At 45.9% G+C, this 13,450-nt stretch overlaps 1 protein-coding gene across 1 annotated transcript in view; it reads right to left on the reverse strand.

The window, feature by feature from the left end:
• The window catches only part of MAMDC4 (MAM domain containing 4), a 133,338-nt gene that overhangs the window by 70,283 nt on the left and 49,605 nt on the right, over positions 1–13,450 (reverse strand). Inside the window, exons 10-13 of the mRNA XM_029614094.1 lie at positions 12,669–12,827; positions 11,957–12,047; positions 9,075–9,224; positions 4,698–4,823 (exon numbers count right to left, since the gene is read on the reverse strand). Of these exons, the coding sequence (XP_029469954.1) occupies positions 4,698–4,823; positions 9,075–9,224; positions 11,957–12,047; positions 12,669–12,827 (526 nt within the window). The remainder of the gene's footprint in view (positions 1–4,697; positions 4,824–9,074; positions 9,225–11,956; positions 12,048–12,668; positions 12,828–13,450) is intronic.

The following is a 13,450-nucleotide window of genomic DNA, read 5'->3' on the forward strand; positions in this document are numbered from 1 at the left end:
GAGACAGCATAATCCTCATCTTCTTCCACCTAATCCTCTCCTTCTCCCCTCCGCTGCTTATGTCTCAGAGGGGGAGAGGAAGGACTTGAGCATTTCCTACTTCTTGGGGAGGATGACTGGTGTTGGGATTTCCTTTTAGATCCCACACTCAGTCCTTCCTGCCTTCTACAAAAAGTCTGTAGACCGTTGAAAAATTCAACCCATGAAAAAGACGCCAAGTTCATTCCTGGCACCATGGGATTAGAAAAGGAGACCTCCGACCCATTGCCTATAGCGCCTGTGGGTAAAGGCAACAAGGGTGAAGGGGAAGGCTCCTCTTCTTCCAGGGGAGATTCAATGAACACCCCACCTTCACAGGTGCTCCCCTCTGCTAGCCTCTCCACCTCTGCTGAAGAGGCTCCTATGGGAGTAAATTCTGCCTGCGGTAGTTCCCCTCATGCTTCAAAGTGCCTCTGGATCAAGCTCAGGGCAAGGAAGGGCTGCACAGCTCGTAAATGGCAGGTCACAAATATCTGGAGTCTCTTCTTGCGCTTACCATGTTTGCAAGCTGCAACATGGAGACTGTATGCTCGACTCTGCCAGCCCCAATCAACTATCCCACTGAGAAGCATCGGCACTGCTGGCTCAGGAGATTGCCACTTGCACGCTGAGACACACTGCCATTATGAATAGGAGCCACGCTGTTTTTGTGTGTGTATGTAGGGGGGGAGGGGTTAAATTCTCCTCGATCGCACACTGCAGTCATCTGCACTACCTGACCGGGAAAGTAGAGCACCGCAGGCAGAGTGAAGAAAAAGAGAAGCAGTGAGCCCAAAACTTCCTACCTCATCTAGAAGCAACTCTGGTGCCTGCAGGGAGAGGAGGCAACTAGCCTTCACCATCGAGCTCTTCAAAATGTTCGATCCACAGACTGCTTGCTCAACTGAGAGAGGTAGTCAAGCTATCACCTCAGGAGCTATAAGCCAACCTGTCTCACTCCTGACACGCCTAGATCCACAAGCAGGTATGTATGTCCACCATCTGCTGGGGGCGGAGAATACTGGCAGGCTGATGTTGGTACAGTGTTATATGAGAGTGACATCAATGAGTCAGTTTATCTCCATTTCCATCTGCTAGCTGGAGTGCATAACCCACTTATGTGGACTGGCCTGCTTGGACAAAAAGGAAACTTGCTTTGAGGAACCCTGAGCCGGCCAGCAGAGGCAGATCAACTCCAAGATAACACTTATCCCTGAAGGCCCTTCACTGTAGCTCTTACATTACTTCAAGTCTTAGCTGCACGTAAGCCTTTCTTCTGCAGATATTGTGCCTTTTCCTTTTTCTCTCCCTTTTTTTATTTAATTAACAAAGGAGGGTGTGAGAGAGCATGTAAGGAATGCCCTCAGAACACTTTTAAGGATCAGGTACAGCTACTTGTAGTGGTCCTCTTTAAGTCCCAACCCAGCAAGGGATTCTGGGATAGGAAGAATCACTACAAGTGGAGATAAGAGACCAGGACCAGAGTGATGAGGGAGGTCCAGGGAGAGAGACAGAAGCCTCGAGAACACAAACTGTAAGTTACAATTATTTTGGTGAAATGCACAAACCAGCTAACTTGTTTTGTTTACTATTGCTTAACAATAAAGAAGCTTATAAAGATTGTTGCCAGAATCCAACCTGGAGTCTGTTCTCTGGCTAGTTCTGACTGCTCAGCATCACATATGGTGGGAGCAGTGAGATCGCTTGCCTAAGCAGGAAGCACAAGCAAAGCCCACAACCGCAGTAGAAAAAAAAACATCCTACAAAATGTTTTCTTCTCTTTCTCCTGGGACCCCCCATTTTCACTCTCCCAACTGAAGCTACAACAGGCTAAAGGGGATAGCCCTGCCTGCTCAGTCAGGGGTCAAGCAGTGAGTCAGGATCGAACAGTCCAGCAGGTTTTTTTTTTTTGTTTTTTCTCACTCTCCTGTCCAGAGAGATTCCCAGTGGGGAAGTGGCTCAGAAAGCAGGGAAGATGGAGCAAGTGACCTAGATCCTTGCTAAAGGGCAGCAGCAATTGCAGAACACCATACAAACTCAACTTGATCATCAGCAGATGCTACGAGAACCACTTGTGCAGCAAAACGCAGTGTTAACTCAGGTAGCACAGGCTGTGCAAACCGCTGTGTCCAGCTTAACCCAGACAAATCAGTTGCCTCACATCCTGTTTAAAATGAAGGCAGGTGAGGACCTGGAGGTCTTCCTGAGAAACATTGAGAGGACTGTCCACCTTTCGGCTTGGCCCAAAGCCAATTGGCATTCGTACTTGGCTAACTTACTCAAGAGCAGAAGTCAGGCGGCTTTCCAAGCAGCCAACCCAGATGGGACGACTATCTATGCGGAAGTCAAGGCTGCTATCCTGGAGAGGGCTAGGTAAACCTCAGAAACATATTGGCAGCAGTTCTGGTGGCGTTTCCTGCAGCCTGGGGAGAGCCTCCAAAGTCTTTTTCATTGCCTGAAGGATGCCAGCTGTAAGTGGCTCAGCCAGAGGCTAAGACTGGCCTCAAAGTAGCACTACAGGTGCTTCTGGAACAATTCTTAGATGGGCTTGACTGGCCAATGCAAAATTGGGTCTGCCGACACACAGGGCTCACATTGGAAAGAGCTCTAAAAGTGGCGGGTGCCTTCCACCAGGAGCATTTAATGCCCAGTGTAGGAAGGAGGCTAGAAAGACAGCCTTCACAAACTTCCTGGCAAAGCACAGAGAGTGAAGCTTTCCAGCAGCAGCCCTCAGAAGCGAAGAGCTTGTCTTCTGTACCAAGCACCATGCCACAGTCTCTTCCACGTGCTTTAACTGTGGTCAGAAAATTCATTTAGCATGGGACTGCCGATTTGAGGGGCCTGAAGTTATGAACATCAGCTTAATGACCCAGCCAACTCTAGATTGTAAAGTCTCTGGGATAAAGGAAAAACTCCAAAGCAGGAAAAATCCTCACCCTGGAATAAGAAAAGTACCTTAGGGAGTTCAAATCAGCCCAAGAATGAATATGTGGACAATTTTTCCTTCTGTAGCCTTTGTGCGTTGAATGGTCATCAGAAGGACCGCTGCCTATTTAGAAAGGCTGAAAATAAAGTTCCCTCAAGGAGAATGACTAAAGGCAAACACAATCCCACACAGTGGACATGCTCTTTTTGTAAAGTGCTGGACCATAATGTCAGAGTGTTCATGGTTATATGACATGGAGTGTAAATGCAAGCTGGAGGAACAGCACAAGAAAGAGAAGGGGGCAATAACAGAACCCCAGAATGAGAATGAAAAATGGGAAGAAGAGTGGGCAAACACATTTGTAAAGCTACAAAACTGTCGTTTAGTGGATATCCCTCAGCAGCATCACAAAGAGTTTGTGATCCAGGTAGAACTGGACAAAGTCCCCACCCAAGCGTTGGTGAAATCAAGATCTGGCAAGACTCTTGTTCATGAGAACCTCCTCCAAAAAGAGTGCATCAATCACAAGAAAAGAGAGACACTTACCTGCGCACATGGGGACAAACAAGAATACCCAACCAGTCAGGTTCTGCTGAAGACCATGGCTGGTCAAGTCGTTATGGAAGCAGGAGTCCTTCCTGAGCTCCCGTACCCAGTTATTCGGGGATGCGGTTGTCCCCAGTTTATGACCTGTGGGCCCACCTCACAGGGAATCAGTTGCCCACCCAGAGGTGGGTCACCAGTGAGGAAGAGCTGGGAATTAGTCCGAGCACGGCTGAATGCCTGGCCTGATAAGGCCAGCTGAGGGGGAGGATATGTGAGGGAGCATGCAAGGAACTCCCTCAGATTACTTTAAAGGTCCGGGTACAGCTATCTGAACCGGTCTTCCTTAAGTCCCAACCCAGCATGGGATTCTGGGATAGGGTGGATCACTGCATGTGGGGATTAGAGACCAGGGCCAGAGTGATGAGGGAAGCCCAGGGAGAGAGACCGAAGCCAAGGAACATGAACTGTAAATTTCAATTATTTTGCTGAAGTGCACAAACCAGCCAGCTTGTTTTGTTTAAAATTGCTTAACAATAAAGAAGCTTATAAAGTTTGTTGCCAGAGTCCAGTCTGTAGTCTGTTCTCTGTCTAGTCCTGACCGCTCGACATCACAGAGGACTGGCAGCAAGAAAGAAGTTGGGGGGAGAGGGGAAGGCAAGTATCTAAGGATCCTTTTTTTTTTTTTAATTATTCAAAAACTGACAACCAAAAAACCCGTCCGGCTCTTCCAGCCCCCCCTCTGGTTTTTGGAGCGCCATGAGTAGCGCATGCTGCTCTGGCAGCCTCAGGAGCTTGGTCTTATAGTGCTGGGAAACAAAGCCCCTCCCTCACCAGCCCAAAGGATAGGTAGGCCTAGAAGACAAATCCTGCCGTACCACCAGCCAATCCTACCATTGCAGGAGGCAGAGAATATTGTGACTAGTAATGACGACGATACAAGGCAAGCTGTGTTCTATGCCTCCATCTTCTAGCAGGGAGGAACAATCCACTAGCCTGAACTGGCGTAGCAGGGTGGTAAGGAAATATTAGGTCCTTTGCGGGATTAATCATTCAGGGAAGAGATAATAATCAGGCCATTTTACATTCTTCTGTAAAGATTGTCTGGAGTTAGAGGAGCACTTGAAGGGTGGAAATGAAAGACCCTGTTGTTTTCAGGCAAACACTGGGAAGTCTCGCTACTGAAGTTGGAGGTGCGGCTGCAGGTTACCTGCAGAGGAGTTAGTGGTGTAGTTTCTCTCTGGCAGCATCACACTCGCATTCGTCCTTGCCCATTTCAGCCGCCCAATGCTCCTGTCCATCCAGCCATTGTTACTACTCTCAAAGTTTGCAGTTCCTGTGGACACAGAAGTCTGTCAGTGAACTGACAAAAAAAAAAAAATCAAAGACTTACCACAAAAAAACAAGCAGGAAAAGTGTTGCATAATCCTCAGGGAAAGAAGAGAAAGAGCAGTTATTGCAGTAAAATATGTTGTGTCCTCTCATCAGGCTACAAAATAAAACCTGACCGAGACAATATTGACCAGCATCAAAGATTGAGTTTTATCCCTCTTGTTTGTAATTTTACTACCTTGGCAACAAATGTAAAACTGTCATGCTAATAAAGGTATCTGAATTAGGGAACTCCCTAACTAGTTCACCCTGAAACTCCAAAGCTCAGCATCCTCTTCTGGGTGGGACCTGAGAAGGATCTGGTCACCAACAAAGAACCTGGGAAAGATAAGATGGGAAAGGACCTTGAGAGGTCATCTCCACAGTCCATGTCCTGCACCTGGTTCAGGGAATTGAGAAGAATCACAAGATATGGAGAAATGACACAGAACTCCCAAGTGACCCAATTACTAGAGGGGAACTTTTGGGGAACTTTTTGCCAGTCATGATTGTTTTAGTTTGTGCCCCAGTGCATTGTGGGTTTTGTAATCCCTGCTCCATCCATTTGAAATCAGCACTTCAGGTACCAGAATACATTGAGGAGGTGGAATGTCTCTTGTATGACTAGGAGACTGAGCGTCTAAATGGAAGATGCAATTTAATGTGGAAAAGTGCAAAGTAACGCATGTAGAGAAAATTTATTCCAACTAAAGGTACATGAATCTAGGTTCCATGCTAGGAGTCACCACCCAGGAATGGGACCTCAGAGTCCTTGTGGACAATACCTTGAAATTGACTCAGTGTGTGGCAGCAGTCAAAAAGGCAAATAGAATGTTAGGAATTATTTGGAAAGGAATAAAGAATAAGATTGATAATATCAGAACATAAGGCTTGCCATACTTGGTCAGACCAAGGGTCCATCAAGCCCAACATCCTGTGTCCAACAGTTGCCATTCCAAGTCACAAGTACCTGGCAAGTACCCAAACATTAAATAGATCCCAAGCTACTATTCTTTATTGATTAATAGAAGTTTATGGACTTCTCCTCTAGGAACTTATCCAAACCTTTTTAAATCCAGCTACACTAACTGCCATAACCACATCCCCTGGCAATGAATTCCAGAGCTTAATTATTTGTTGAATGAAAAACAATTTTCTCCAATTTGTTTAAATTAGCTACTTGCTAACTTCATGGACTGCCCCTAGTCCTTCTGTTGTCTGAAAAAGTAAATAACTGATTTACATTTACCTTTTCAAGTCTTTCATGATTTTGTAGATCTCTATCATATCCCCCCTCAGGCGTCTCTTCTCCAAGCTGAACAGCCCTAACCTCTTTAGCCTTTCCTCGTATGGTAGCCGATCTGATAACATTTTGGTCGCTTTTCTCTGTACTTTTTCCAGTGCAACTATATCTTTTTTGAGATGCAGCCTTTGTATAATGCCTTTGAATAGCTCCATGGTGTGACTGCACTTTGAGTATTGTGTGCATTTCTAATCACCCCATCTCTAAAAAGACATAGCGGACATAGAAAAGGTACAGAGAAAGGCAACAAAAATGATAGAGGATGGAAAAGTTCCCTTATGGAGAAAGACTAAAAAGATTAGCGCTCTTTAGATTGGAAAAGGGAGAAGACTGAGAAGGGATATGATTGAGATTTATAAAATCATGAGTGGGATGGAATGGGTAAATAGGGAATGGTTATTTACCCTTTCAAACACTGGGACTGGGGGACATTACATGAAACTAGCAACTGGCAGATTTAAAACAAATCGTGTATTTTCTTTTAGGGTACAATCCACCTGTGGAATCTATTATTAAAGGATAAGGTCATGACAACTAACATAGTGGGGATCAAAAGAGGGTTGTACAACTGTTTATGGACTTTTCCTGAAGTAAAAGTCCATGAATGGTTATTAGCTAGGTCGACTTTGGAAAACCAGTGGTTATCCCTGGGAGTTAGATATAAGAAAAAGATCCATTATTTGAGATATGATGGGTACTTGTGGCCTGGACTGGCCACTGCTGGAGGCATGATGCGTATTGTGTGATGGACCTTGTATTATCACAGCATGCATGTCTTATTTTCTTGTGATGTGAATATCCAGCAGTGGACTAAAATCTCCTGCCAGAAACTGGATCACTTGTCATCTCTGACAAGGTTTTTAAAGTAATGTGATGTAACTATTATTTTCAACAAATTATGTTAGAGGATTATTAGAGTAATCAGTCGAACATTTTGTTTTTGTGCCATCATTATTCCCTCTTTCATAGAACACACTCAGGCTGGCTCAGGAGGCTGGAGGCAGGCCCATCATTGGACCAACCCACACCCCAGATATTCTGGAGAGTGGAGACAGCTGCGGGGGGGGGGGGGGGTGATCAGGCCACCTTGGATAATGCAGCTCCAAGCTAGTGGCTACATAAGAGCTCAGTAAAGCGCCTACTCTACAATTTTAGTATGAAGTACTAGCACCCTATCTCTGATGAGACAAGTTGGCACGCTCTAGGAGGTCATCCATCTTGTCCACCTTTCTGACAACCCTAGCTGGAGATAAGTCTCCTGTATGATTTCCCCACAGTGCCACTCCTTTAGCAATCATGGGTCACCACAGTAGTAGCAGCTGTCTCCTCACCTTCCTCTGTGGTGCACCTGATCTCTTTCAGCCTCAAACATAAGACTCAAACTGAAGTTGCCTGTGCCATGGCACACAACTCTGTGGCCTGAGCTCCAGAGACTTCTGAAAGGTATAAATGACTCCAAAACCTGACTAGAGCTGGTGGTATTACCAACTGCTTAGGAAAACATTTTCACTCTCTGCCCACTGACAGATTAAGGCTTTTGTTTCCCCTAGGCACCTGCCAGTGTACCCCCTCCTAGAGCTGTAAATAGGCAACGGTTAGAGGGGCAGCTGCCTAGGGTGCAAAGACCCTTGGGGGCAGAAAAATGACTGAAATGCAAGTGTGGGTCAAGAGAGGATGAAAAGCCAGGAAGTATGCCCTCTCCTACCTTCTGGTTTGATGGGAGGGGAGAGGAAATGAGGACTGGGGATCAGAATGGAGGGGGAGGAGAGAGAGAGAGAGAGAAGTGGGGATGTAGGGCACAAATATGCTTTCCTGTCATGGGTACTAAAATGTGTAGTTATAGTTCTGCCCCTCCCCCTTTGGGGGACCTTAGCTCACTCCCCTCCATGAACCTCTGAACCTTTCTTGCTCCCCAGCATAGACATCTGATCCCTCCATCCCTTTCCTCCCCATTGTGTGGACCTCTGTCTCTGCTTCCACCCCACTTAGATCTTTTGGCTCCAGCAGCAACAATACTACAGCAGGTTGCGTGAGCATGGAGAATGAGTCATTTCACACTCACGGAACTAGTGGCCCTGAATCCACTGGGCATCGAAGCTGAAGGAGGATGCCTGTGAGCTTGGGCTGGCTCAGTTTCCACATTCACTCAGTAGTGAAAGTAGTAGCCAAGAGGTCAGGAGTGGGAGGAGATCGGGGGAGGAAGTTGCCAGGAGAGCATCGGAGGTCCACGTGAAGAGGAGGGATCAGAGGTTTGAGTGAGGAACCAGGAATTTTTGCAAACCCTAGGCATAGGCTAGGCCTGTGCATAAATCCAGGCCTGCTCTTCCCTCCCTGCTCTATGAGGACAGTTGCCAAAACCAGCGGGTAGTTTTTACCCTAATTTTCAAAGTAAAAAGCACCAGTGTATGTTTGCTTTGAAAATTACCCCAGGAAAACTACCAGCACCACGATACAGTTAGTAATTTACACCTGGCGAAAATGTATGCCCATACTTTGTATAACTGAAAAGTGTGCGGTTAAGTTGGAATCCCTCCCCCACCCCACCCCCAGGACCATCTCCCGGTATGCAAGGAGGCTGTACGTGCACTGTTTACCCACAGAAACGGCTTTTAAAATTACCCTCCCTGTGTGCTGCCCATCTCAGGGTCATTTCCACGAAACAGTACAAAGGAAATGCCGACTACTGTGCTCAGTAATTTTAACCTAACTCAGCGTCACCCTGAGATACAAGTCCAGTCCATGGTTGGTTTATTTTGTTGACCCCCCCATCTCAATGCAGTCTAGTGCTTGCCCTTCTTCAAAACAAAGGGGGGAGCTGGAATAGCAGGACTAGATCAATATCGCACCGTTACATGAAATGAGTTTGGCAACATCATATCCTGAACGGCCACAGCATGCGGCTTTGACTTTTACCACAGTTTATTTCATCGATGCCGTTTTCGCAGTCCTCCTGGAAGTTGCAAACCAGGTCTTCGCTGATGCACGTGTTGTCTGCACACAGGAACTGTCCTTTCTTACACAGGCTCGAGGGGGGCTGAGAATCATTAAAGGCAGGCAGGCTCTCTGACAAAAGAGAGGTGAAAGCAACAATATAAAATCAGTCTGAAAATAATACATCATCCCTGGAGACTCCGGTAAGAAGAACAGACATAGGTGAGGAGCGGGGTGAGGGGGAGCGAGGGAATCTGGGTCTTGTGTTAGGTGTGTGAATGCCAATACCTACCTACCCTGGGACACTAGAGGCCAAACATCGCCATTTAAAGGCTGGAGCAGGGTCTGGTGCACTAAAGAAGAGCAGGGCCCCTCATTTTACAACCACGTTATGTATATCTACCCCTTGCCTTCTGCATTCACCCCTATATCTCTCCCCTCTCAATGCTCACAACCCCTCTCCTCTTCCCTCCTTGCTCACCTCCTTGCTCACCTCCTTCTCCCCATCTCCCCTCCACACACTATCCATCTCTTCTCCTTCCTTTCCCCTCTGCTCATCCTTCTCTACCCCTTCCTCTTCCCCATGCTCACCTCCTTCTAAACACCTGTCTTTATCCCCTTGCTCACCAGCCTTTCCCTGCCTCCCCCCTCGTTTACCCTCTTTCCCTTGGCTCACTCATCTCATATCCCCTCCTTCATTCTGCCCCCTTGCTCATCCTTTCCATCTTCTTCCTCACTCTTTCTCCACATGCTCTCACTTCTGTCTCCCTCTTGCCCTCCTACCCCTCTTCCTCATTAAAACAAAATAATTAGGTCCATCGAGCCCAGCACCTTGTCTCTGACAGTGGCCAGTGTAGGTCATAAGGACCTGGCAGATCCCAAAAAGTAGGTCTATTTCTTTTTACCCACACCCAAAGGAAGTGATGGCTTTCCCTAGTCTACCTGACTAATAATGTTTTATGAACTTCTCCTCTTTTCAATTCCACTGAGCTGCATCCTCTGGCAGTAGATTCTACAATTTGTGCCTTGAATGAAAAAGTACTTTCTACTTTTAGACATTCTGCTTGTAATTTCAGGGGATATCCTCTTATTTTAGTATTTTTGAAAGGGTAATAATCATCCTTTACTTACCTCTTCCATCCCACTCATAATTTTATAAACTTCTATCGCGTCCCCTTCCTTTCTGTCTCCCACCTCATTCTCCCAGCAATTACCGTCACCTCTCCTCTTTCTCCCTATTGCTGTCCCCTCTCTCCCAGTAGCAGCAGCACTTACTGTAGAGACCACAGGATCGGGACTCTGTTTCCCAGCATGCCTGCTGCCTCTGTTGCCTTCCGCAGGAGGATATTTGCTCGGGAGAACCAATCAGCCGCAGGAGGTGGGAATGCAGCAACAAGCTTAGATGTGCTAGCAGCTATGGTTGTCCTGCTGCCCACCCGGCACTGGCTCTTATGTATCACACAGCCACTGCTAGATATGAGAAGCAGCTGCACTGGGTGAGGGGGATGGTGGGAAGGGCAAAGCCTGTCTCCATCTGCCACCAGAGGCCCTGTGCTGATCAGCCAGCACATATTTAGGTCTGTGTGGGTGATGGGGCTTGGTGCAGTCATACCAACCTAAAGACAGCTTTTGGGCCAAAAGCTGACCAATATGTTGTAGCAATCTGCCTTTAGTACTCTCTCAGTTATAACAGAAAGAAAGTGGTACATCTCCAGCATGGGTGATAGGACAGATTGCCTACACTTCCAATGTAATGGCAAAAAAAAGGAAGGGTTAAGCTCATATAGCTAACTGCTGGGAGATTTCTTCTAGCTCATAGGGAAGTGGAAAGGGTGAGGAAGGGTGATGGCCACTGTTTGAGCAGTATATGCAGTTATGCTTGTACAGATGACAGCTGGGAGATATTCTTAGTCAAAGCAGCGTAGGCAGGGGTACCTGGGCAGTCGGGGTGGGCTAATTGGTCCTTATCTACTGCTTTCTTCTATTTTACTACATCACAATCCTCTTACATAATCAGAATAAAAGAAAAAAATCTATTTGTGGGTGTTCCAACTAAGACTAAGAAGGGCCACCAGCAGGTTCATGTTAGTAAAATGAAAGAGAAGTATTTTTAGTCATAATTTGTTTTCTCTCAAAATAAGAAAACTGGAAGAAATGTGACTAAGTAATAACAATATCCCAAAATAAAGTCACATATGTCACGCAATTCATTGAGTAAGGTATACCCTCATAGGTGGGCCGATGTACACTTCCGCTTAACAGCGTCTTTAACTTTTATGCACTGATGCCAATGTGGCTGCCCATTCACGTTACAATCATAGGGTAACCTTTTTTTTAACGCGTGATTAACACTGTTTTGCCTTAAGAAATAAGCAGCAGTGTTAATCACGCGTTAAAAAAAAAGGTTACCCTATGATTGTAACGTGAATGGGCAGCCACATTGGCATCAGTGCATAAAAGTTAAAGACGCTGTTAAGCGGAAGTGTACATCGGCCCACCTATGAGGGTATACCTTACTCAATGAATAATTTGTTTTCTAGCAGCTGCCAGATCTTTTATTAGTCATTTTATTTAGTTTTCCTTCCATAAAATGTTAAAAAGAATATAGTCATTCACAAATTCCATACGCATGGCACGCCACAATAGGTGTTTTCCACCCTCAGCCCACCCCCTTTATCATAGGAGTCAAATACTGCAATGACCCCCCTGGGATGAGGTGGCAGGCTGCCTCTTTGCCATTTCTCTCAGCTCTAGATCCTAGGGACTGTAAGCAGCCCTCTCAGCCCCCCCGTACCAAGAGTCGAGAAGTCTCTTGCCCCACAGTCAGGGGATGCACACCACAGCTCTGCCTTTTCTCATCTCACCATTTACAGCGATGCATCCAGGGGAGAGGTAAAGATCATCCAGGGCAAGGTCTCCAATCTCTCCTTCTCCGATGGCTCCTTCAATGATCATCTATGAGGAGGAGACAAACAGCACTTGTAAAGCATCTGCAGAAACCAAGGAAAACGTTAACTGCCCTCAGAGATTCACCACGACTATCCTTCTCTTCCTACCTAAGGAAGACGTTAAAGTCACCAAGAAGGTGAAAACTCGTTGCACAAAATATAACTAAACCAGTGAAATATCTTGCTAGGTTCTACTGGGGGTACTTTTTGGTGCTCTGGATGTACACTGCCTGTCCTGGAGCAGCAATAATCCCAGAGTTTGCTTTAAAATAAGGGTTCCTGGACATGCTAACACATGCCTCATCGCTAAGGATGTGTAAAGAAAAATACTCATTTCCTTTCAGACAATTTTAGAGGCAATCATGACTGTTTGTGAAAATCTTCACTATGGAATTGCATGCCCAATCTTTCACATGAAAAGTGAATTTTCGTCAAACTGATGTCAAAATCTAAAGAACAACATTATGAAATCACACTGAAGATTCGATGGAGGTGTAAAAAGTGAAACTTGCAAATAGTTTGCAAGGGTGGTAAAGGACTAGTTTTTGTGCTTTGAGCTCCTAATGTGAAAAGCTTAGCAAACCTCTGCTGGCAGACCCCTCGGCTGACACAGCCAGGGTAACTGTACCTGGAAGGTCTCAGGCACAAGGAAGACCACTCTCTCTCTGAACCAGCCCTCTCCACGATCCCCGGCCTTTCCTCCCACTTCGTTAAGCTTCTCTGACGTTTTTGTTTTGATACTTAGCTTGCACGTGTCAGAGCCAGACATGTAATAGTATAGCACAAGCTGTAAAGGTAAAATGGAACACATTATGGTGGTAATTCTGTAACATCGTACATAAAACGGTCGGCAAATAATGTACACAAATTACACCAACTGTCAAAGTGGACTTAGGTTTTGAAAATTATCTGCCCGCCCAAGTTACACCTGCTAAGACATCTGCACAAAGTTTTCAAGAAAATCCACATGCACACATTTTAAAATCCCAAAGTAGGTGCATAAGTATTTTAATATATTTTGAATGTTATCCTCTGTAAACCGCCCTGATCTATTTGCAAGGACAGCATATCAATATTTGTAAACAAATAAATAAACTGAGTCCAATCCCCTCCCAACTCCACCCTCAGAAACGCCTCTGCCCAGTCTGGGTAAACTTACATAGGAACATGTCATACAGGCAGAGGTTTACCCACATATCGGCCAGGCAAGTTTGTCATTCTGAAAGCAATTTATGTGCTTAAAATTTGGTTTTATGCATGTAAAAGGCGGTTGCAAAACTGACCGGGGCTCTGTTTGGGTAAAAGTACACGCACAATCCGGTTTCACATGTCCTTTTTCGCAGACTGAACAGAGGCATTCCTGAAGGGGAGGGGATGAAGCTGGAGCGAAGTCAATACTTGCTGTATGTG

Source organism: Rhinatrema bivittatum, chromosome 8 (assembly GCF_901001135.1).
Source record: "Rhinatrema bivittatum chromosome 8, aRhiBiv1.1, whole genome shotgun sequence".
NCBI lineage: Eukaryota > Metazoa > Chordata > Amphibia > Gymnophiona > Rhinatrematidae > Rhinatrema > Rhinatrema bivittatum.